The 24,889-nt window shown below is 39.2% G+C and overlaps 1 protein-coding gene across 1 annotated transcript; it reads right to left on the bottom strand.

Annotated features, from left to right (window-relative positions):
* Positions 1–815: 815 nt before the first annotated feature.
* crtac1b (cartilage acidic protein 1b) lies at positions 816–24,136 on the bottom strand. The gene is made up of 14 exons (XM_072676936.1): positions 23,943–24,136; positions 22,729–22,925; positions 22,063–22,199; positions 17,969–18,125; positions 15,498–15,632; positions 14,784–14,929; positions 11,381–11,517; positions 10,454–10,536; positions 9,347–9,447; positions 8,929–9,097; positions 4,877–5,022; positions 4,387–4,429; positions 4,084–4,227; positions 816–931 (listed from the first exon to the last, which is right to left on the bottom strand). The coding sequence occupies exons 1-14, from the start codon at positions 24,134–24,136 to the stop codon at positions 816–818; spliced, it is 1,905 nt and encodes a 634-aa protein (XP_072533037.1).
* Between the last annotated feature and the right edge of the window lie 753 nt (positions 24,137–24,889).

Genomic DNA, 24,889 nt, shown 5'->3' with positions numbered 1-24,889 from the left:
TATTAATTATTTTATATTATAAAATTTAGGAGAGCTTCTACACACAGTTTGCATTCAAGTTAGTTTGAACTGTTTTGGAACAGATGTTGGAGGTGCAGCTCCACAGGTGAGGAGGCTACACAGCAGTGAGTAGTTGTCAGTAGTTACAGCTAGCTGTAATCATACTAGTGCCAAAAAGAGAGCTGTGATTGGTGGAAAGAGCTTATGTTGCTAGTGACAAATTACAAAGTTAGAGCAGAGGGCAATATAAATTATGCAAATCATGTTTGGTATGAAAGGCTTCATAACTATACAAGTTTTAAGTCTAACATTTACGTTTTCTATGTGCAAATAAGTCACACAAACAAATCCCATTGGGTGTGTAAGGGCCTTTGAATTGCAATTATTGTTAAAGATGATCCTATGACTTTACTTATATTTTCATATTTAATTTTTCTCATAACAAAACAAAATTAGCATGTGAAAAGGATACACCAAGTGGAGCAGCAGGAACTGATGAACTGTCTATTCCACATTTGGTCTGGTTGATTCCTTCCTTCATGCGATGGCTTTCTCACATCACAGCCTGACTGATTTGACAGTGGTGTTTTCATTTATTTTTTTCAAACAGGTATCTCCTGTAGGTTCCTGTGGGCATGCTCAGTGTCTATTCTACAGGTCTGTGAGACAGCTGAAAATGAGATGCAGCAGGGGCCACAGTGGGAGTGAGTAGTCCATAGGGAGTTTCGTTCCTAGTCAACTCCCAACGCACAGAGGAGAGAATGCACAGGAGAGGGGGAGAAAAAGTGAGAGGGTAGAGAGGAGGAATCGAGTCGTCAAGCCTCTAGGCAGGCAGAGAGAATGGCCAGCAGAGTTAGAGAGAGTGGCCAGAGGTGAGAAGCCCACAGTTTGAATGCAGAAGACCTGTTTCCCCCAAAGTACGCTACTTGAGCTGCAGACAGAAAACACAGAGAAAAGAGGGAGGACAGCCACACTGATATCACTGGGTATATTTTTTGTCATTAAAACACAGATGCAAAAATAAGTTGCAAGATCAAAGAGTTGGCTGATCATTACACTACCAGTGAACTAATAGGTGTGTTTACTCATAACATAAGAACTGAGAATCTGATACAGTTGTGGCCAGACGTTTACATATCCTCATCATGGATATGATTTCTACAACAATTTGGGGCCTTCAGTGATTTCTTTGAATTGTTCTATTTCCAGGGTAGAGTGAGCGTACAACATAAATCTTTCATCAAGAATTTGGTGCATAAGTTTACCTTTTTGGCGAATTTTATGAAATCAACACACAAGCAAATATACACATACACACTCTCAAAGATTATTAAAGTTCCAGTTAAAAGTTCCAAAATGTCTTTTAACTTGGCAAGGTCTCTTAACTTTTTGACAGTGATCACTTGTTGACGAACACAGTGCATTGGAAAAGTCTGAAGAGCTCAGTCCAAGTATAAGAAATGTCTCAGGTTTTAATTTCAAATTTAGACTCAAATTTATTTGTATAGCGCCTTTTACTACTGCTGTTGTTACAAAGCAGCTTTACAGAAATTCAGTGAATTCAGTAAACAGGACAAGAGATCAACCAATCATTAAAACATTAACATAAAACCCCAAGACTCACAAGAGGGACACCTCCTGCTCTGGTTGGAATTACTTATAAATGATTCATAGAAAGTCACCATACAATCACATAATTCTGCCTTTCTGCTCAGGTCTTCTGATATAAGCTAAATATTATTTAATAAATATGATCATTATGGAGAATGGTAAAAATAATAAAAGTAATGATGGTTAATGGTGGTAATAATAATATTAGTAGCAAATGGAGTACATGTAAGCTTTAAAATAGCTGGGAGGCAAACACCTAAACACTTGCAGATTCCAAGATCATCGGTTCAAACTACTGTAAATAAGTACATGTTATTGGGAGGTGTAGCTACAGGTGTAGCACAGACCTGCCATGACCTGAAAGTTGCTGAAACACCAGTGTGACCATATAAACAATTTTCTGGAGGAAAGGTTTATGGTGAGATGAAACAAAGATGTTTGTAGGAGTAAAGACGAGGCATTCAACTCCAAGAACCAGCTGTTAAGCATAGTGGTGGAAGCAACATGCTCTGGGTGTGTTTTTCTACCAGTGAATGGAATTAAATTGGATGGAGTATTCAAGATGATTTTAGCATAACTTCAAACTTTAAGCTAGAGGGTTGGAACTTGAACTAGAACTGGATGTTCCAGCAAAACAATGACCCACAAAAGTGGTGGTTGTAGAATGGATAAAGCAGGCTAACAGTACATTTTTCCCTAAATCCTGGCCTTAGCCATATAGAACATATGAGGACCAACACATTTTAATTAAACCGAATTTAACCGAATATGAGGGTGCTGTATGTATGTTTTTGACCCTGTGTGTAGAACTGATGTAACTGATTAAAATAAATAAATAAATAAATAAAGTGAAAACTTGTAAGCCACTTATTTTCTATTAAAGAAGTATTCTGTACACTCATTCTGCCCCAGAAGATGAACAATTCATAAAAATCGCTGAAAGCCCAATATTGCCTTAGGACATAAAGGCAAGGCATAAAATCAGTTACACCAAAACAGGCAAGAGGTTTCATTTTAGCCCGCCTCTCTGCTAAGCTTAAATAGACAGTCTTTTTATAACCAGTTTTGTCTTAGGTGTGTCAGCTGTGAGACGTGGCCAGGGTTGATACTCCAGGAAGCATAAGCATGAGCGAAGGCGTGGACGAGCCATGGCATTCATGTTCAAGATGAGTGTACGTAAGTGTCCGACCACAACTGGACTTATGTGTTAGTCCTTTTAATGATCTGGCACTTGATCTAGTAATGCATGTTTGCATAACTAAGTAAAGTACATTAAATTAAGGATTATACTGCAATTATCTATTTATTAACATTATTGCCAAGTTTCTGCCTTCAGGTTTGAACATTGCTGTTGAGATATGAGCTATTCTGGATATGAATTTTATTGATGCTATAACTTAATTTTTGATGCTGTAAAGCTTTAAGCCCCATTCATCACTTCTTCTACAGCCCCCTTTACCACAGCTTCCCATTATTTTATCTGAACTGTGAATGTATTTCAACATTTTAAAACATACATAATTAATAATAATTAATAATATATATATATATATATATATATATATATATATATATATATATATATTTTTTTTAGTATGTATTTATTAGATTTTTTTATTAAACACTAAACATATTAAACCACGTTAAACAGTTTTTATATAGCAGTTATTATATTTTAAATAATTCAGTAAGGATAGGTTAACCTATTTATATTCAGGTGGAGTGATATAAATAGTAACAACTCCACAAGGCCACATTGTAAGAAATAGGACAGGACTTTGAACCTTCGCTTTAAGTCAGGATAAAATTATTCTGACATTGCATCTGCACTAAGAGTGAGTCTCAGGAGATGGTAATGCAATGTAAGTGCAATTGTTTTCAATTGTTGTCACGCCTCCTGTTGTACTACTCCACCCATGTCAGTGCGGGCGATGCCACCAAAATAGCAACTGGGCAAGAATGAGAATAAATTGGTTTCTGCTCAACCAAATTACCAATATGGCAGCAAAACTGTGCTTGCATCTGCACAAAAACAGCCCACTGTTTTTATTCCAGTGATGAAAGACCTCAAAATGTGACAGAAACCACAGGACGCAGAGAGGACAGGGAATGAAGACAGTTATGAAGCATAAACAGACGTGAGCATTGTGGGAAAGCAGGAAAGTGATATAGGGCCATAAACAAGGCATAGACGTGGTCTAAAAAGCGCAATGAATTTACTCCATTTAAATGTTTATGATTTCCACATGAATCAAATATTAAATCAAGCCAATTTTGCTTTTCCTTTGCTTACCTTTGGAAATAACAGTGTAGATGTGGACATGGTGTACACATTTAAATCAAGTACATTTAAAGTATTTCTTTTTTTAATGTAATACAATCTATCAAAGCTAAAAGCAATGTGACAGCTGGAAGACCTTTTTTTCATTTCTGGTTATGAATATTATCCCTGGTTTCCAGATCGTTACTCACCCACACAAGCCGTACCCTCATCATTGGGCTCATATCCCTGGTTACACCTCTTGTTGGCACGACACTTGAAGCTACCATAGGTATTGGTACAGACAGGACGCTCAGGGGGACAGACAGAGGGGAACTGCGTACATTCATCCTGATCTGGGAGGTACAGGGGAGTGCATTGGAATAAGGGATGGACATGGACACATGGACAGCAGAGGAACTGTATATGGGTTAGCAACACAACAATTGACTAGCTGATTAAAACAGTAGGGTTACAGAGGATGACAAGCTAGTAGAAAGTAGTATGAATCCTACCTGTGCAGCGACCATTTTCATTAACAATAAATCCATGTCCACACTATAAAAGAATAAGAACTTTTGTTAACTTTTATGCAGAAGGAAAGGTCCTGTAAATGAAACTGAAAAAGAACTTTTGATATATTACATGGCTAAATGTGGTCATTATGTATATTTGTACAGGACGAAAATGCAACAACAGCTAAAAATGGTTGTTTTTGGCATTAACTACATAGGACATAGGATTAAACTTCAGACTTTTTAAAATAAATTTTCCTTCAACCAAAGTAAGGCCTTTTGCATCATAATGGCCACAAAGAACTACATGGTTTATCTTGTTGTCACTGAGAATTACACCATTAATGAAAAGTCTGAGACCTATTCCAACCTATCATTTGTTACATAATGTGTTGAACGCTAACGCTACTAACCAAGCTGACATTATATTTGTAATATTCAAACTAGCAGCAGATTCAATCAAGAAGAGACAACTAGGGTTTGTGCACACCTCAATCTCGACAGCTGGAGTTTCTTCCTCCTCAGTCATCGGGTAGAGGATCTCCATGACAGTGTTCAGATCACTGAGCTCCAATGGCTTGGCCACGGAGCGTCCATCTGGCCAGTACACCTCCACATTGGTGGCCACGTCTTTCCCTGTTGGTGAGGAACACAGTGAGGATGGGGGGGTGGTGAGTGCTCTCAGCAGTTTGAGAACAGTCTGCCTTTGTAACTTCCCCTCAGGGTTGGGAGACACAATGAATGATTTCTTCTCTTTATGCACAGCTCTCAATGGAAAAATTCCACTCAGGAGAAAAGGCCTCCCAAGAAGCTCTTCGGCAAAAGCCAGGTTGGAGCAGGCTGGGGTTTGGCACCAGAGTTGCAGGCTCCTAACAAATGCACAAGAATGTGCTCAGCTGCAGCTGTGCACGGCACCGTGAGCACTAATGCTTGAACATGTCTCAGATGGTGCCGGAGTCTCATTTGATACAGTGGGAGCAGGTCTCTCATGGCTAACAGCGTATGAGAAAGGATCGTGGGTTTGAGCCCACTGGCATAACAGGGAACATTCCATGGAGTTGCTCAACTACTAGATTAGATCGGAGACTCTTGGGTTGCATGTTTGAGACGAATACATGGACAGTAAGACTCATCTGCATTAATGGCTTTAGGAATCTCCTTGTAGAGGCCTGAAGCATTTATTTATACTCTGCTAATGTCGACCCATGCCATTCCATCAGTACAGTTGCTGCAGGCAATGCCACCAAAAATGGTTGGGAGGCTGGTTCAGCAGTTGGCATGGCAACGTCCAAGACCTTGGCACTGCATGGTCCAAAAGAAACAAACACAGGAGAAGAGGGATGCAGAACTGTAAAAGGGCCAGAGATGAGAGGGGGGGGGGGTGAAGGAGCTCTACTTTCCTTCAATTCCACTCTTTAGTCAAGCATGGAAAGACGCTTTGAGGGCCTTCCCGATCTTTAATTAAAGCACCATTTCTTAGGTAAACAGATCCGCAGGAGCTCCCGCCAGGATTCTACAGGTGCCTCTGAGGAGAGAAAGGCTGACATTTCACCTGCAATAGCTGAAGGGAGGATTTCTCTGCAGAATACTATGCTTCATAAATAATCTAATATCACTCTCCTCTTTTTTACACACATTGAATTGGCAGTTTATTAGGCCCACGTATCTTGTATCCAGACATTGGTCATTTTATCAGATACCTATACCATATACAGTGCCTTGCAAAAGTACTGAACCATCTTGAAATGCATCACATCCATCAGGATTATGCTCATACTGAATTACATGCACAGATTGTTCAAACTACAATCAATAGACTCTCAAAGTAAAAAATATATCATTTGAAGGATAAAATTAAAAATGTGTATTATATGTGTATTCTGAAACTGAACTAAACTGAACTGCAGCTTCTGCAAATCTTTTTTAGCAGACTAAAGCAGGTTGCCTTGAATTTTAAACTAATCATTTAATTTAAACAGGATACTCTGTCACCACTGAGAAACAAAACATACCCCCACACTTCACTTGAAATGGTGTTTGTTGAAGAATGGACATGGCTGGGTTGGCACCACACATGGTGCCATAACATCTTTCTAGTAACCTCATACCTGACAACAAAGTTATTGTTATTGTTGACTTGTGAACTTTTTCTCCAGTCTTAGCCACTGGACTCTGTAGCTCCTTCAAAGTGATTGTTGGCCTCTTTCTGACTTCCTTCACCAGTTTCCTTTTTGCACTAATGCTGCAGAAACCTATAAATGTTAGTGGTAAAATCCATGTGCAGATAGAATGTTGGCAGCCTGGTGTCTTTTTACTGTATCTGACTCAAACTCACATTTGTAGAATGTGTAAAACTAAGGTGCCTCATGGGGAAAGTGATGTGTTCCCAAGTAATGTTAATGAAATGTTAATGTGGCATCCAGTCTTGCCCTGGATCGGTATCGGCAACTGGCAGATCAAGCCGAAAGATTGGCCTTAAAACACTGATTAGTCCATCTTAATACTTTTATAGGGACATAATTACTGATTATCCCTTTTTTGCTGCATTATAATCAGCCATTCTCAACCTTGTCCATCAATTGAATGAGAGCAGCATAGGACCATTGCTGACCACATTATGTGGATAATGGACAGTTATCAACTGAACCAGACACAGCAATGTCTCAGTTTTTTTAAACACCTCAAAAGCACCCCAGTACTAAATATACTTGTCTGGCTGTACCCACAGATATTTGCAGGCCCTCAGGATGATTGTGTGGCCGCTGATGAAGAGCGTTTTGTTTTTCACAGCATATTTAGAACATTCAGGGCTTCCAACTGGCTCATTCGAGCTGCTACAAATCTGCCTGATGGCTCCCTGATGAGCTGCTGAAGCCATGCTCCACAGAGCATCTGTAAGCGAGCTGTGCAGAGGGAGCAGAGTCCTGCACTGACCACCAGCTGCTGCACCTGTACATCCACATCCGCCTCGCCACCGACCTCCAATCAGCAAGGATATTAAAAAAGCTAACCTCGGCACGCAGGCTTATGTTACTGGTCTGTGAGCACGCACCACACAAGTATCCCAATAGATCAGGACTTACATCATAGCGGCAATCAGCAGAGTGCATGTTTCTTTCCCTACCGTGTACTTACATTTCATCACTGTCAGAACAAAACCTTGCATCTCCATCTTTGTGTGTTCTTTTTTAGCTATTTTACATACTTTAAAAAAAACAGCTGCTCTTTACACTGTGTCAAAACCGCATGATGAATGGACCATCAGAAATACTCCAAAGAATGTTTGCTGTCCTTTACAATTATGTTTTTTTGGTTTGGTTTTGATAGCGAATATTGTGCCAATTCAGAATGTAAGAAGTGCCAATATTATTAAATTCTTCAGTTTCAAATGACATTTTTTATAGCTTTGGTTTTGTTTATCTATTCTCTTCGTGCAGTTCATACCATCACTGTCACAAAAAAAAAATGTATCTCCAAAATGGTAAAACCTTCTTAACTTTCAATGGAAGTCAGCGTAAACTTATTAAATTATATTCCAGGTCCTTTTGGAGCATTTCTATTCTAAGTCCATTTATCATGAATTTGTAAGAAAATGTAAAGAACAGCAAAAAAACCCCCCACAAAATCTGCAATACAAGAGGACAGCAATGACATGTTTCCAACTCCAATTACCAAGCTTATAACCGCTGGTTCTGTCCTGGTGGTGCCCAACCTGGCTCTCCACTACCCTGTGGCCTGCTGTGATGTTGTCCTGCTCTGGATCCTCTCATTGATTCATTCACACCACTCTAAATACCACTCAGCTGTGCAATGTGACTGTTATACCAGCATGGACATTCACATTAACCTTGAGTAACATGTGTCCTACACTCACTCACATTCTCCTGCTGTTAAATTGCTCTTCATTAATGCACACTTTCTGTCCAGTAATTCTCGTTGTTCTGTTATTTGTTGTGCTATCTGGTGTCAACCAGAGGAAGATGGGTTCCCATTTAGAGCCATGGTCTCTCTCAGAGTTTCTTCCTTGCCACTATCTCCTTTGGCTTGCTCAAAAGAGGTTCGGATCTAGATCTCTAAAGCTACTTAGTGACAACATTAAATAAATACATTTAAACTGATTTGAAAAGAAGTTTAAATTAGTAGTATAATGCAAAAGGAAATCTGGTACAAGAAATATATTAAGCTTGTCAAGAAGCTCAGAGGAGTGCTGCCAGCATGAAGATATTTTGATTGTCAACTAAATTGTGAATACAAAGAACAACCGGATGCTAACTGTGTTACATGCTGTCTGCAGAATACAGGTATTATCATAAACGATTAAGTAAACTTATCCAGCAGTTGGTTATTATATGGTAATTATATATTAATGAGAAAATGTGGTTATAGAGTAAGAGTATAGAATAATGCTCAATGCATGTAAATAAATTACAATACCCTGGCGATAATTCTGCAGATGATAATCATCCATCTAAATGTACTTTATCATGCAAATGGTGGATGCCATATGAGCACAGATGTTCAGACTAGACATACAGCACATACCAAGTCCAAAGTGTGCTACAGGTTCCATCTCACACAGGTATCCAGAGCCTCCATCAATGATACGTGTGTGAGCCCCATTTCTTTTAGTGTAGACCACTACCTTGGCCCCTCGTGCAAAAGCCCCAAATTGTGTGCGTGGAATCACACGTAGCCATTTGTTAGACGATCCCTGTGTGGAGAAGGAAAGACCATTAGAAGGTCTGGAGAAACCCTCTGCATCCATAAAAAGCTGATCTGAAGTAGGGAAAGTAATTTAAACAGACCACAACAACTAAAATAGATTTGCAAATTTAATAACCAGTAGTTACTCTTTTGCTTCATTTGCATGAGCACCTGAGCCACATTTAAAATTCATCAGCGTGTTGCCCATCATTAGCAGCGGCTCTGTGAGCTGTGAAGGAGTAGGGCAGCGGCTCACCTGGCTGACTTTGTACACAGAGATGGGCTGGGCTGCACTCTCTCCATGTGTTACCAGAAGCTCTAACTGTCCATCTCCATCAAAATCAGTCACGGCAGCTCCTACCAAGAAAGATACACAACTACTCAGATAGAGAATGGAACCAGAATATATATGTGATATATATTATATATAGAAGTATCATGTTGTTCTATTATTATATTATATTATTATGTTTTGTAATACTGTATCGATTCTCAAAAACACAGTATTTATTTGTAATTAATATTTTAAATGTAAAGATTGGTGTCAGACAGTGGTTCATGTTGTGTTGTGTTTAAACACCGACTGCTAGATAACAGTACTGTACTTCTTCATATTCCACTGTTCTGAATACATTACAGCTTTTCTTGTACAGATTGTGTGCATATGATGGTGCATTTTAATACTATGCTTTTTTCATTAATTTTTAGGAGAACTGTCACTTTGCTCACAGCATCACAAAATATATACACATATTGGTGTACATTTTACAGGTAAAGTAGCTCTCCTACTTAAAATACACAGAGTAGAGAATGGAACGGCCATTGAGGTTATTCTTACTGACCCACTCTGACCCTTCTTGCTGACCCTCCATCTGACATAATTAGAATACCCTAAATTTGAACCTCAAAATGAACACACTGACCTTACATGACACGATGGTGGTGACTCTGATGATCATCCCCATTATGACTGAACTAAAGGCAGACCCTATGCATGTTAACTGAAGAGCTCCAAGTGATAGCAGTAAGACACCACAGTAGATCTTTAATGCCACCCAGTGGTGGACAAATCACATGCATCTGTGCAGTGGATATTTCACTGCTTAAAGATCTAAATATTATGTAGATTTTCTCATAACTTCAAATCAACTGCATTTCCCATACAGTGGTTTTTACCAGTATAGCCATGAGGAAGGTCATAAGGTCAGCCTGTGGAAAGACATTTGTAGGAAAATCTCTCAATTCAGAAGATTAGTTATGCAACTTGATGGGTACATGTTTTAAATAATCACCAAATCCAAGAACAGCAGAGGGTAATTGTAGAACAAATATTGGAATGAGTTGTTCAGCCAAAGGCACATACCTGTTCCCCTCCCTTCTGGCTCAGCAGCCTCCCCAACATTGAGTTCCTCTATCTGCGGGTCTCCATGTTCTCTTCGGGACACCCTGCCAGAGCACTTAACAATTACAAGCACTGTCCTTTTTCTTCAAACGTCTCTACACCACAAAGCAATAGTTGTATGTGTCCACATTTATTGGACTCAAATTTAATTGAACAGATTACAAACATACTTTATTTTCCCTTTTTCAGTTACTGTGTTATATAACAGGTCTCACTGGCGGTATACCTTTCCAGGTTTGCCTTTGGTAAATGAATCCTGCTATGCTGATTCGATTAATGAGACTTGTATGTATGTCCTTGTATGTATGCCAGATAGTCTTTTTCAGTAATCAAATTAAGCCAGTGGTTACACTGATTAGATTTAGTGAACTACTCCTTGTGCTGGTGTATAGTAGTGGTCATTCAGTAGGAGGTGTGTGTATGTATGGAACTGAGAAGGAAATGTTCCTTGAGTAGACCCAAAAATCTTTCTAAAATGAGGGAAAAAAGGGCATGGCACATGGGGAATGGGGAAGGGGGGTGGTATTCAGATCAGGTAGCCCTGCATTGTTGGAATGGTACAGAACGGAATGGTACTGGACTAAGCGCCTGTGGCCTGGCTGCTGGGCCTTCTGGCTAACTGGCCTGTCTAGTCTTACTCATAAATCCCGAACAAGACAGGATGTTTCCATGATCATTTCCTGCCTTAAAGAATCGTTTGAGTTATATAATGTTTTTGGCCGAACCTTGCCTCTGTGTCCTTTTTATTTGAGACATTTTGATCAGATATGAAACAGAAATCCTCCGTGGCATTTCAACCCAGCAAACCATAACATTTAACACTGAAGCGTGAGACTGAAATTCAATTAAGCTACCGAGACCTGAGGTTAGGTAGTAGAAGTAATTTACCTAAACAGTCTGTTGGCCGATGCCCCTCTGTACGCTATGTTGTTGAAGAAGACCTCAAGCTCGTTGTCATTGTCGAAGTCTGCTGCAATGACTGTGCGCACAGGAGACGGCATGGAAAACTTCTGCGAGGCAATGTCCTGAGACACACACACACATACACAAGGACATCAGCACATCAAAGAGTGCACACACACTTTATCACATTTTCATCTATCCTCTGCGAAAGGAGCAAGAATGAGGTCACAGCAGATAGTATGAAAAGTACTACACAAGACTACTCCTGTGACAACCGAGAGGAAAAAAAGGCAGCTGGATAAGTAAATAATCAATGCATGATGTCATTGCTAAGCATACAAGTGTGTGAGTGTGTGTGTGTGTTTGTGTGTGACAGAGGAGGTAAATCTATAGGTAGATCTCATGGGCCAAAGACCTGGCCACAGCAGGAAGTAACTGATATGTCCATGCTTCAGTGGAGCAGCAATAAGTCCAGGAAGAGTTATAGAGCAGCCCTGTACTCCCTCAAGTATTTACCCCTCATTTTAATTATAAGGCTCATAAAGTCTGCTCAAGGAGTCCCACGCAGTGACCTTGTCCTGTGTGGGTGAAGGAGAGGCGATGGACAGCTCTGGACAAGGAGGGGAAGAATAAAAGTGAAATTAAAGAGAAGCTTTCTCTTCAGCTTTTGGTACCATCACTCCCATTTGCTAAAGAGAGCATTAAGCTGTCACGTACAGTTTCCTATTACAATCTTGAAACTATCTGCTTTTTTATGAGGAAACACTACTGACATTGCAGCACAATCCTGGACTATACATGATGCTTAGAAGTCAGAGTCATGCCCAGTTAAATAATTATTATACACTGTACAGTACTGTGCAAAAGAGTTGGGATTAGGAAACTCCCTATCTGGGCAGTAAGTGTTTATTTGCTTGGTAAAACACTAATATTAGAATAAACACAAATTCCTGGAATCATTTATGATGAATAATTAATATCCAATCAATGTTTGTCAAACTACATGATATCAACTACTCTCTTCAAAATAAGAAATTAGTGTCACTTTTTACTGTATTTATGCTTTTGTGCATCTATACTAATATGAAGTAAAAACACTCTAATTGCTGAGATAAATGGTTTAGACAGTGTGCTCAGGCGGCTAAAGTTCTGCATATTATGATCTAATTTTGCTCCTTTAGATCCTTTAAACAAGCAGATATATTTTATACTATTATATTTAAGTTTATAAGCTTTTAATCAATATCACAAAGTTGTTGTTGTTTTGTAAAGTCTTGCTGTGTGTTTCTATTTAACACAAACAAACAAATTCAGAATTGCTTATCAAAATCTGTCAGTACTGAATGTAAGACGTTGTCTAAAGGTTTATATGGGAAACAGGCCTGTAGTGCCCAGTTATTAACTTTCTTGTGCCTAAGTGGGCCACGGTTGCTTGTTCAGATTTAATTTGCAATTCACTGAAGTGACAACATCTTAATTACAGATGGCAGAGGTCACAGAAGCCAGCAGTGCATTTCAACCGCAGACGTCTTACTACAAGTGCTCCCACAGGACATTAACCCAGCACCTGACCCCCATAAAACACCTTCCCACTGACATTTATCTATCTGGACTAACAAAAAAAATAAATCCTGTCGGTGACAAGAACATTAAAAGGATGGCAGGACAGCTGCAGTCACAGCAGGTTTGCACACTGCTCCACACAAAACAATGCTTCATTTAATTATAACTGACTTCAGTTATAACAGTCAGTCTGACTCGAATGCATTCACTGCTGAATTAAAGATCATACAGACTCATGGCTTATGTTAGGCAATGAATTTACACATCAGACTGAAGAACTGCATTTTCATTTAGAATGTTAATTTCCCCAACAGTTCTTGCCATTAACATTGATTTTGTTGTGCACAAAAATGATTTAGCCCTGCTTATTTGAATGTGTTGGCAGATTATTCTCATGGCTATACTGATACAGACTGATATATGTTTAATATGCAGCCTTATATTGTGCCCATTTAGTTGACTATTGACAATGTAGTTATAGTGAAAGAGCCTGGCTTCAAGCCAGAGTTATTAGCAGCAATTATAATGTGTGTATATATATATATATATATATATATATATATATATATATATAAATGTTTCCCATATAAACCTTTAGACACATATATATATATATATATATATATATATATATATATATATATATATATATATATATAAAATAACTAATGAAGTGTCCAGAGTTTCTTCTTCAGTCTCCCAGAAGGATGTACCTGCTGAATTACTAAATGGATCATTATTGAATAGGATTGCTATTGTTTCCCAGAATTGAGACTACCTCGGTCTGGTACAGAATTTATTTGGTATCTAGAGAACAAGCATTACATACAGTAGAGTTGTATGCAAAGGTTTGGGCACTCTTTGCCAAATGACACATTATGTCTAGTTATTTTACAAGGCTCTTTACTACTTCTCATAAATAATAATAATTTTTTTTTTAAATGTGTCATTTTGCCAACATTCATCATACTTGTTATGTATCAAATGCAATCATGTATGCTTTTGATTGTATCACTAGTTGTGGTCATAGCAAATATCCCAAACACAGTCATGCGTGAGAAGGGCAGTCACTCCTTTATCAGCACTTTCTCCTACAGGCTCAACATAATCAATGCTGGTCCAATCTGCCAAGTAATCATCAGGGATCATAAAACGAGACACAGGTTCAGTAGCAGTGTTTGTCCCAAGAAGAGAAATTAGATACTCATTAGTCAGAATGCTACAGCAAAAATTATGTTGTGTAATGTTGAAGCATTCTTCTGCAATATGGATAAAAGAAACTGTAAAGTTTCTGTCAGATATAAATAATATTTTTCAAGCTACAGTACATGCCAATTTATGAAAAACATACACTGTAAAAATGTGAAAACCTAAGGCAACTTATTATTATCAACTTATAAGGTGAGATGTCTAACTGTAAATGGAGCAGGGTTTTTTTACAGTGCACAAAATGAAAAAGGAACGAAATGAAGGGTTTGCTTGTTATCAAGCTTAAAAAGCCAGAGTATCCTGCTGCTATTAGAACAAAATACTTACATTCTAACACTAATGCACACAGACATGTAGTAGGTAAATATTGGATATTAAGGAAAGAATTTTGATTCCTATCATGTATCAACTTGCACACCAATGTTTGCTACTGCAACAACAAATGTTCTCAAACTAAGTATTCTGCTTAGACATCTGTGTTTTTTATCTACACCAAAAAGTCTTTTAGGCCTACAAGAGGCAGCGTCAGCCTTTCATTCAAAGCAAATAACAGTTAGGCATGTTAAAATCATCATTCAAAGGAACAGTGAATACTTTTAATCAACCCAAACCTCACCTTAAATCTTTGTTTGCGATTACTGTTTAACTGCAGGAACAGACGATGTGGCCCATTCCAGTTGCCGTAAACAATGTCTGTCCTTCCATCTCGATTAAAATCTGCTAGAGCTACCCCGCGGCCATGCTGCATTGGATCCTCAACTCCTGTAAAAAACATATGACATCCTTTAAAATATTGGGTTACACTGTACTTAAAGGACAGTGATAAATAAAGACACATGAACAGAATCTACAGTAGCACTTTGACAGGCAACATGCTTAAAGTTACATCAGTGTACAGCTGAAATACTGGAAACATCATTCCAATGGGTTTTTACAGCCATAAAAGCTGTTTTTTTTTCAGAAGGTTTTAGATAAGGTTGTGTTATGTCACTTTCCAGCTTCACATAATGTAGCCTGTTATGACCATTAACTTGGTGTATTTCTAGTCAGAGTGACACAGTTTTTATTTTAAACCTAAAAGTGTCATAATTTCACCTTATTTCAACAAAACTGTGACACTGGTGCTATCAAAAGAGACAGCTTTTCAATATCACAGATATTGTGGCTGGAAACAGCCTTAATACATATGTGTTTATGTATGTTCTGCTGGTTGTCTGCCTTGTGATTTACATTTGGTGCTATCAAACACTGGAATTGGTCATGGTTGAACCTTGCATTTCAAGTCGACATTAAAACAAACATCTCTCTATGATTCCTTTTTACAGCTCACCTGACTGTGCAGCCACATCTGTAAATGTCCCGTCTCCATTGTTGCGGAAGAGGAAGTTGGGACTGTACTCATTGTCGCAGAATATGTCAGGAAGGGTGTGGCTAAGGATGGGTCCCACCACGACTCCCCGTCCCCCTACAGCACACAGCAGAGACAGCACCATCACCAAAAGCTATGTGCAATCATTACTGCCTTTCCAGCCCATTTCTCTGTGCAGGCATTCCACTGTTTCTGCTGACACATACACTGCCTGCCCACAATCACATTACATTAGAGCGTGAACACATGCAGTTACTGCAGCTACACAGCTCTGCCTGCACACATCTCACTCCTGGCTAAGGCTCTGAATGTCTAAAACTTGCTTATTTGCATGTTGGCAAAACATTTTTTTTTTCCTCAGTAACATGTCAAACCCTTTAAATGAGCTGCTAATGCAAGGATTTTCTACCACTTCACAATACTGTATATACATCTTTACTTAAACACCAGACCCATCCAAAGCAGAAAAACTGGTAACATAGCATCTATAGTGCTTTTAAAAATATTTAAGGAGGTCAGCATCGTACATTCTCTCCTTTTTGTGCATATTTGACCATATCAACCCATTCAAAGACTTGCTCTCAAGCTCCACATCACTGTCTCCCTGTATAATCCAACTGTGAATCAGAACATTAGATCACAGTATGATGACCAGAATTATTGGTTCCATCAGTTATGAAAAGCTGTCCAGACCAGGCAAAGCATTCCCACACCATCACACTACCACCGCCATGTTTGAGTGTTTGTAGTACGTTTATATTGTGGAATGCTGTTTTTGCTTCATGCCAGATGTAACAGTCTTCCATAGTTTTCCACAGATCATTATTCCAATAGGCTTGGGAGGTCATCAAGGTATTATTTGAAAAATGTGACCTGAGTCTTGTCCTCTTGGTAAGCAGGGGTTTCGTCTTGTGATTCTCAGTTCATGCCCAGCTTTTTATAGTGGAACACACCTGATGAAATCTAGTTAGCTGACTAAATTCACTGCTGTTCCAATTTTTCTTCATTTAAAGATGATGGATCTTATTGTGGTTCACTGGAGTCTCAGAGCCTTAAGCTCTGTAACCCTTTCAAGACTGATATATCTTAAGAACCTAATTTCTCATCTTCTGGAATTTCCTTTTGTCTTTGTTAAGTCATAACATTAGTTTCCCCTGCCTAATACTGAGTAGTTCTCCCTTGTGCCGCCACTGACCATTCGAGGCATGGATTCCACAAGACTTTTTATGCTTACCCATTTTCCCTGATTTTAACAGACCACCATCAAAAACTGACTGTACTTACTGCCTAACAAATCCACCCCTTCACAGATGCCACTGTTTTTAAAAGGAGAGGGAAGAGGGAGAGGGAAGAGGGAACATACTTTTCATGTTACTGTATTTATATTAGGGCCTAACTGATAATAAAAGGTAATGTGCACATACAGTATTGCTTTCAAATCTTAAAAAATCTATAGTATCTGTGGATATACAGTATTGCTAACTAAACAAATGTCATTTTACATTAACAACAGAAATTCAATATTCAGTATTTATATAAAAATATATTACAAGGGTGAAATTCCCTGTTTTTTTTTTGCTTTCTGGTTATTTGTCTCAGGTTTTTATGAGCTCTCCTTACATAAATATTGCTATCCTCATATTATCCTCATGTCATTCTGCCATGTTAACCTCAATGTTATTCTCATTCTGCCACATTAACCTCATGCTAAAGGATGTATTGGGGAATTTGGACAGGCATATGATAATTAACATTCAAATTATAATTTGTCCTTTTATTAGGGTTATTTATTTCTGACAAAAAAATCTCTATAAATATTAGTGTTTTATATGTGATAGCAATAAATCTGTGTAACCTTAATATCAGTCAGCATCAGTAGCCAAATGGTGCATCTGCTGGATGTTGATTTACATGCAGTAAAACATTTTAAATGATTCTTCCTCGGAAGGGAATTCCAGGAGTTCATCCTTATGACCTTCTTTCAACAACATTCTCTACTCCACTTCCCCTTGTCCCAGTGCACAGCCTTCCACAAGTGTGCTTCCACTGAAAGAGCGCTGAATAGAGAATCAAAGCCCACTTCACAGTCTACACTGATTAATGGAATGTTTGGCCCATTGAGCAAGTCAGGGTTGAAATATGGCTCTGTCGTCCTTGTGCCTCCCTATGACTTTCAACGTAGTAAACAGCTGAGTGGGCCAAAAGCTGCCTCTCTCCTGCGGCAGCGCTTCCTCCCTGGCCCCTGCTCTCTCTATTAGGGCTGCTTTAGCCGATAAACACTGTCCATAACTCAGTGACTCGCAGCTGATATGAGCTCTGGGCTCTGGTGTAAATCAGCTGCTGGACTAAGCACACTGCTACCTCAGCCAGCTGCTTTTAGAGGGTCTCCAGTAATGGATAACCCTCGCTCACACATACGCACCTATACACACCTGTAAATTTGTTGACCCCAGCCTGCTCCGCAACGTTGGAAAGGGCAATGATCCCCTTGGACATGTCACTGGCACTCTCGTCCATTTCAATCAGAGCGTGGGGCCCCACACTGCCACTGGCATAGTTGGCAATATAGATAGCATAACGCCCTGTACCCTGAGAGAGATTAGGACACAAAAAGCCAGGTTAGATAGAAGAAAGAAAAAAAAAATCAGGTGTATATTTATAGCTATAATTTCACTTTTGGACATCATTTAAAACCAGCATCTATATATATATATATATATATATATATATATATATATATATATATATATATATATATATATATATATATAAATCATATTAAATGATTTATGTTAATTATTAAAAATATTAACAAAATGACAAAAATATAGTTTATGTCTGTCCAAATGTTCTGGTTAACTCTTTTAAATCTGCAATCTGCAAACAGTTCTAATAAAAACATGTGACCTGCACTTCCTCTGACAGAAAACATGTGAAAGGCAATGAGACATGTCCAACTTCTTCTCTCATTATGTTTGTGTAAACTGTTGAGGACACACCAACAGTATATTAAGTATTTGTCAGGTTTGCTATTTTGATAGCAAATAATTCAATTATTAAATTTGTAATAAACAATATGTGTTGAAAACTCAATTCTGTTTTAGATGTGATGTATGAAAATACTTCATGTATGAAATTGAGGAAATTGTGAACTCTGTTAATGTTTTAAATGGTTTAAACAGTTTAACAATAACAGAATTGACTGATGAGTCAAATCGTTTCAAATGTACCTGCAATTCTAGAATAGGCTATATGCAAAGGTCACTTTACACTAGACTTTGCAACATTTGCTATGAGGATTTGATGCCATTTGTCCAAGAGAGCATTAGTGAGCTCAGGTACTGATAATGGATAAATAGTTACCGATCACAAATGGCAGTAAAACTTAACCCACAGGTACTGGCTCCAGCACTCCACAGAAGTTCGTTTCAATGCTGCACAGCCCAATGCTGCACAGCCCAATGCTACGGGGTTTTACACCATATCTACCAGATGCCATTGGCCATGGTGACGTTAAATGTATTTGTGGCTGCTCCAGGGAGTGCCTTTTTTATGGCAATTAAACAAGCTGTCCATGTGCATCTAAATGTCTGTATATATATATATATATATATATATATATATATATACAGCCAAACTACAGCCAAACTGGACTAAGCTACTTGTGATAATTAAAAGTCAGGAAGCATAAAGGAAGAAGTTCTATCTATTGCTAATTGCAGTCTTTGAATCTTGAATAAAACTCAAACTGTCAAAAATTCAAAGTAACTCATTCAAAAAGACTAAATTAGTGTATACACAGGAGGAGGCGGCAGCACTAGATCAGTACAGATGAGTAAAGATTAAAAGAAAGAGTTAACAAGCACAGCACACGGACTTATTTTATGGGTGTTGAGCATGTTAACAGCTCGTCTCTTCACAAAATCAAAACCCAGGAGTGTGCTGTTACCAAACACAGCATGTTTGTGTCCATTTCCAAATGTTAACTAGCACCTCATTGGACTCCGTTGCCTTCATCTCTCTAGTTTAGGACCCCCTCCCTCCTCTTTTTCCGCACTTTGTAGCACCCACCCCGTGGATATTAATTTCACACCCCATTATCAGACAGAGTCCCTGTGGGCATGAACTCAGTGAAGGAGCCACGTAAATGAACTTACGCACACAATTTCAATAAAGTCTCCTGCGATCCCTGCGTTTCCACACAGGCAAATGATGAAATGAAGAAATGTGTCCATAAGTATATAAATACCACCACCTAGTGCCTGCAGTCCTAATGAGGCGTAAGAATGTAAATGTCAAACACATTACGCTGCTCTCTGCACTCCACCAAAACGTCAACCCAGGTCAAGACAAACAGCTAAGATCTAGGGGTTAATATAACATGTTATATGCTTCCAAACACTTCAGGTCTATGCACACAATTGAAATTTACAGAATACTCACATTAGGCCTCATGTTCTAATCCAAGATGGCATGATATTTTTTCCCTGCTTTTCTCTTCCAATATTGACACTACAAGGTTAATTATCATCAGAAGCTGATATCAATACGAAAACTATGTTTGACAAAAAGTTATTTAATAACTGAAGCACATTACCTAAAATGGCCATCTAAACAATGCTCAAACTGCTCAACTACCCTACAAGAAGCTGTTATAACAATATAACTAACACAAAACTTTTTGTATTAGTTACAGTGCAAATATATGCATAATTACATTTTGTAAAAATGTAATTCTGAGGGGGGGGTTTTCAGCAATTTCCCATCATTAGGGTATCAGTGTGATTTAATTTAATTTCCTTAATTTAGTCAGTTCCTCAATCACTAGCTAGAACACCCCCATCACACAATGCCATCCACCCTGGGAGGGTAAAAGCTAGCATTAGCTTCATGAAGCTAGCCACCACAACTCAATGCTAATGCAACATAATAGGACAAAATTAACTGCCAGGTAACAGACACTTGCACTGGAAGGCAGCACACTAAGTATAGTGCCCTGCTCAAGTTCACTGTAACTACATCTGCAACTCAGGTCATTAAGTACTGCAGTGCATAGACCTGAAGGGCCTGAAGGCCAGAAAATGGCAGAGTACTTTTTACCTCTATACTTTATTACATTGCCATTAAGCCTGAAAAAAAGCTAGCACTCTGCCAGTTAAACGCTACTACTTTGCTCTAATGTGTCCTGCTTCTGTTGGGAAGGGTTCCAGAGGCGGCCATAAGCCCATGGATAATTACCAGCGCATGCAGATAGGAGTGAGCGAGGACCAATCTATCTCCCCTCCAGGAGCAGGTCAATACATCTCCCTGTCCACCTTTAAGAGACAAATGACAGTGCTTCATTTTCAAGGAGAACCCAATATTAAAAAACGCATTTGAATATTAGCTGTCCCTCACGTTGATGGGAAACTATGGATAAATAGGACAGGACCTCTATAAGTTTTAGAACATAATATCTCTGTCATTCTCATTTTGCACCATGACCTTGCGAGGCTGTAACCTCTGGAAGAGACAGGAGAAACAATCTCTGTGCATTAGAAGTTCATTTCAATTTCCCAGTGTATCTCTGTAGTGGGCCGTGAAGCTAAAAAAATGATTAAACGTTTTTTCCCCTCACTTCATTTAAACCCAGACCCTACACGTTTATGTTTTGTTTCACTTCAACACCATCTCCCGGCCAGGCTAAATCACTTACACAGGGCTGTATAACAGCATCTTCTTATTGCTCAGTCAAATGAAGCTGCAGTCAAAAAATCTATTTCAATCCCTCGCTTGCTGCTCCATGGGATAAGTGGACATCGCTCATTGCTGACTGCAGTAGAGAGGAGTGGGGAAGCCAGAAATATGCTGTGCGGGTTCAGCTTATAGTATTTTGGCTATCATCCAAAACCTTTTCATGATGGGCAATCTATCATGTCCTCTCTCATTAGGTATCAGTGCGGCTCTGAAGCTGGCATGTGCGGTTGTGATAATGCACCTGCACTGAGGCAAATTGGGGCAATATGTCCCTCCTTGCATGTCTCTCTACAAAAACAAATGAGGCCTTGCCTTTTCTAATTATCAGGCCACATGATGCTCTGTCAGAGACAAATATCATAGCTCTTCACAAATGGACTGTCATAGTGGCTGGCTGGCAGGGGTGGGACTCAACAGGCCTGGTGAGTTATAGCTAGTGAAACCTGCGAGCTCTTCTGGGTGAAACATGAAGACAGTAATGAAGTGTAAAATGTCAACCAACAGTCTGCCGAACTCACTCCCCCTCGGACGCAACGCCCAGCAATGGCCATTCTCCTGTCCAGATGCAGATCGATACACACATTTGGCTCCCCTACACCAGCTTTAGTCCAGATCAGACAGCCTTAAGGTTGCAAAGAAATGAGGTGTAAAGCTTCTCTTGCTTCGCTATTCAAACACATGAGCTAAACCATTGGTTTTGCTGCTGTAAAGGACTTTCCTTATTGGCAAGGAATGACTGCAAAGCCCATCTGAGAGATTCATCAGGAGAGATCTGGTGAGGCACTGTTACCTTTCTGTCCACACAAGCTACTGATCGACCTGCCATGCGATTGGCCACGTCTCTGTGTTCATTTATCTCGTCGTTCAGCAGGTCCTCAAAACGCCCATTGCGGAACTTAAAAAGCTTATCTGTGTAAGTTGCCCGACCTGGTCAAGAAAATTAGAAACATATATGAGCTATAAGTTTCCTGCATACTAAAAAAAACAAGGCAATGCAATGATGTTTTTGATTTTAGATATTTCCAAAAATAAAGCCAGGACCACTATAAAATAATACTCAGTGATTACAGAGCGAGTTAACTCAGCTTTAGTCTTCTAACTTTTCCTCCCATTTTTTAGTTCTGCATCTCTGTTAGATCAATAGCACATACAGAGTTGAGTTAAGTGAGTGGCAGTAGGAACTGCTTCAATATTAGAGTCTGCATCCCTCCCCCTCAATGTGTTTATTGTTTATCCCCCTCTGTAGGTTAGAACATCCCCTATCACATGGCATCCCCAGACTGGGAGGCTTTTGATACTGGTTCACTGAGCCCTTGCTGGGGTTTGAACTGAATCTCCCCACACTTGACCATTGTGCAATATAAAATAGGAAATAGAAAGGCCTCCTCTGACATGATTTTTTTACAGTGCAGGTAAGAGTTGATCTCTATATATAATAATATTATCCTCTTAATACCTGAGAAAGCATTGTTGGTGTTGAGAACATAGATCTCCTCTCTTCCGTCCCCATCAATGTCACATGCTGTCACTCCAATTGCATTTCCCTGCCGGTCTCTTAGTGCGTAGTATGGGGAACTGCGATTATCTACTGCAATGTTCACCAGCCTCTTCTTTATCTTATCATACTTCAGCACCAGGTTTGGCCCATTGTACCTGAGGGATAGGACAATTAATTTTCAGATATTAAAAACAATCATACGTGTCTTATTTTGTGGGTGTTATAAACTGGGCCAACAAGAAAATGAACCAAGAAATGCTTTAAGGTAAATGCAGAGTATAGTTACAAACAATGCAAATACAAACACTTGTTACCCCTACGTTTCTATGCATTGCCAAGATGACCCAGATTAAATGCAGAGGGCTGGCATTTAACTTGGACTATGTACCTCCCCACCAATTGACAAATGTACATTGCAAAGTGATGGACTGATGCTGATTTATTCAATTATGTACATCAAAATCTGACGATGCAATACATTTTGTTCTTAGAGAAAGGTGTACTAATCTGAACTTGGTAAATTCTTGGTGAAAAGAGACTTCATAACAACTAGCATTCATCTTTTTTGCAAACACCAAAGTGAATCAATGCACTGTTCTAAATGATCTTCCTCTCTTTTGCTGTGATATTGCAAAAAATATTTTATCACATCATTTAATCAAACCATAAAAGCATTTTTAATGATGTGGCCTCCTGTGTGCTGCCCTCCTAGTTAGTTGCAGTGCATCATAAGAAAAGCAAATGCCTGAGGGCTCTATCAGTCTCTGTCCATTTCACTACAACAATGCCTAAACAAAGAAACGCTGTCCAATTACCTCCATTTTCATCAACACAGATCCACTAAGGTCTAAATCTTTCACAAAACCACATTCCATGATAGTTCAGTATCTGAAGAAAGCTCACTTTCAAACCACAAATTGGAGTAATTGCATTCTCCTGGCAAACTAAGCTCCAGGCCGCTATCTGTGTAGCTTTGATATTAACAAGATGTTCTTTTAATTAGGCAGTACTAAAACCATGTTTAATTTAAAAACGAATATGTCTGGTTCAGAATCTTGGCACACTGAATATCATAATAAATCCAGGACTTGTTCATCTGTAAATCTACCAACACATGATGTACCTTCCTAAACCTTGGATTTTAAAACCCACACATGAATCAAAACACTTACCCAGCCACAAATATCTCCAGATCTCCATCCCCGTCCACATCGGTAATGGCGACACCGTAGTTGAGCTGAGTGGGGTTGTTCTCATAGTCAGGGGGCAGAACATTCTGAGTGACCGCTGCAAACATGGGCTCTGAGCGCTGGGCCCAGGACTGACCCATCACACCCAGGACCAGTGTTATCGTCCACGTATACATGGTCACCTGCTGAAGCCACACATAAAGTTAGTTCCTACACAGGTGTGGCATCACATAAGCCTGTGTTAATGGGAGCTACAATTTCTTGGCACTCATGTTGAACTGTGACACTGAAGTTGAACTAACCAGCCAACATGATTATGTGGGGCTAATATGGGTGGAACATGGTCTAGGTGGGTTTTAGGTAGGCACGGGCTCTGGGTGGGTTTGATGTGCTGTTACTGGGACCCAGTTGGGCTTCCCACATGGGCCCCATTGTTACAGCCCACCCTAATTCCACATGGGGTCTCAACTAGGGCCCATGTGAAGTGTACAATCCAGATATGTGGGGCCAACATGGAACCAATGGAAATTTCTGGACCAGTTGGACTAACAATACAGGCTCCACATGGGCATGGTATCTGGGTAAGAACATAGCTGTTATAGAATGAATGCAGAGCTTTTTAATTCTGTGTTATATGTACGGGTTATTGTAGCATAGTGGGTAACAACACTGCCTTCCCTGGTGACCCAGTGAATAGAGACTAGGGTTTAATTCACTGACCATGGCAATTTGGGAAATGGCATGAATGTAAATGTATACTAAACATGCAATCCTTTGATAGCTCAAATGTTAGGCAGAAAAGCCTAAATGGTAATGTGTCAAAGACCCCAGTGGCATCTCAGTATTCTCAGTGTAGTTACATAGCCAGTGCAGTAACTACATTGCCTGCATTGTAGGCTGTTTAACACGTAATGCAATACCATTTATGG

Source organism: Salminus brasiliensis, chromosome 4, assembly GCF_030463535.1.
Source record: "Salminus brasiliensis chromosome 4, fSalBra1.hap2, whole genome shotgun sequence".
Classification (NCBI taxonomy): Eukaryota; Metazoa; Chordata; class Actinopteri; order Characiformes; family Bryconidae; genus Salminus; species Salminus brasiliensis.
The sequence above is the reverse complement of the archived record's forward strand: the minus strand, read 5'-3'. Positions and strand labels throughout refer to the sequence as shown.

Excerpts from the sequence above, each read along its gene's own strand:
- crtac1b (XM_072676936.1), bottom strand. The coding sequence starts at position 24,136 with ATGTATACGTGGACGATAACACTGGTCCTGGGTGTGATGGGTCAGTCC. Across the intron at positions 22,926-23,942 it reads CTGGAGATATTTGTGGCTGG|GTACAATGGGCCAAACCTGG; the intron begins GTAAGTGTTTTG and ends CCTATCCCTCAG. Across the intron at positions 9,448-10,453 it reads GCCAGAAGGGAGGGGAACAG|GAGCTGCCGTGACTGATTTT; the intron begins GTATGTGCCTTT and ends CTTTCTTGGTAG.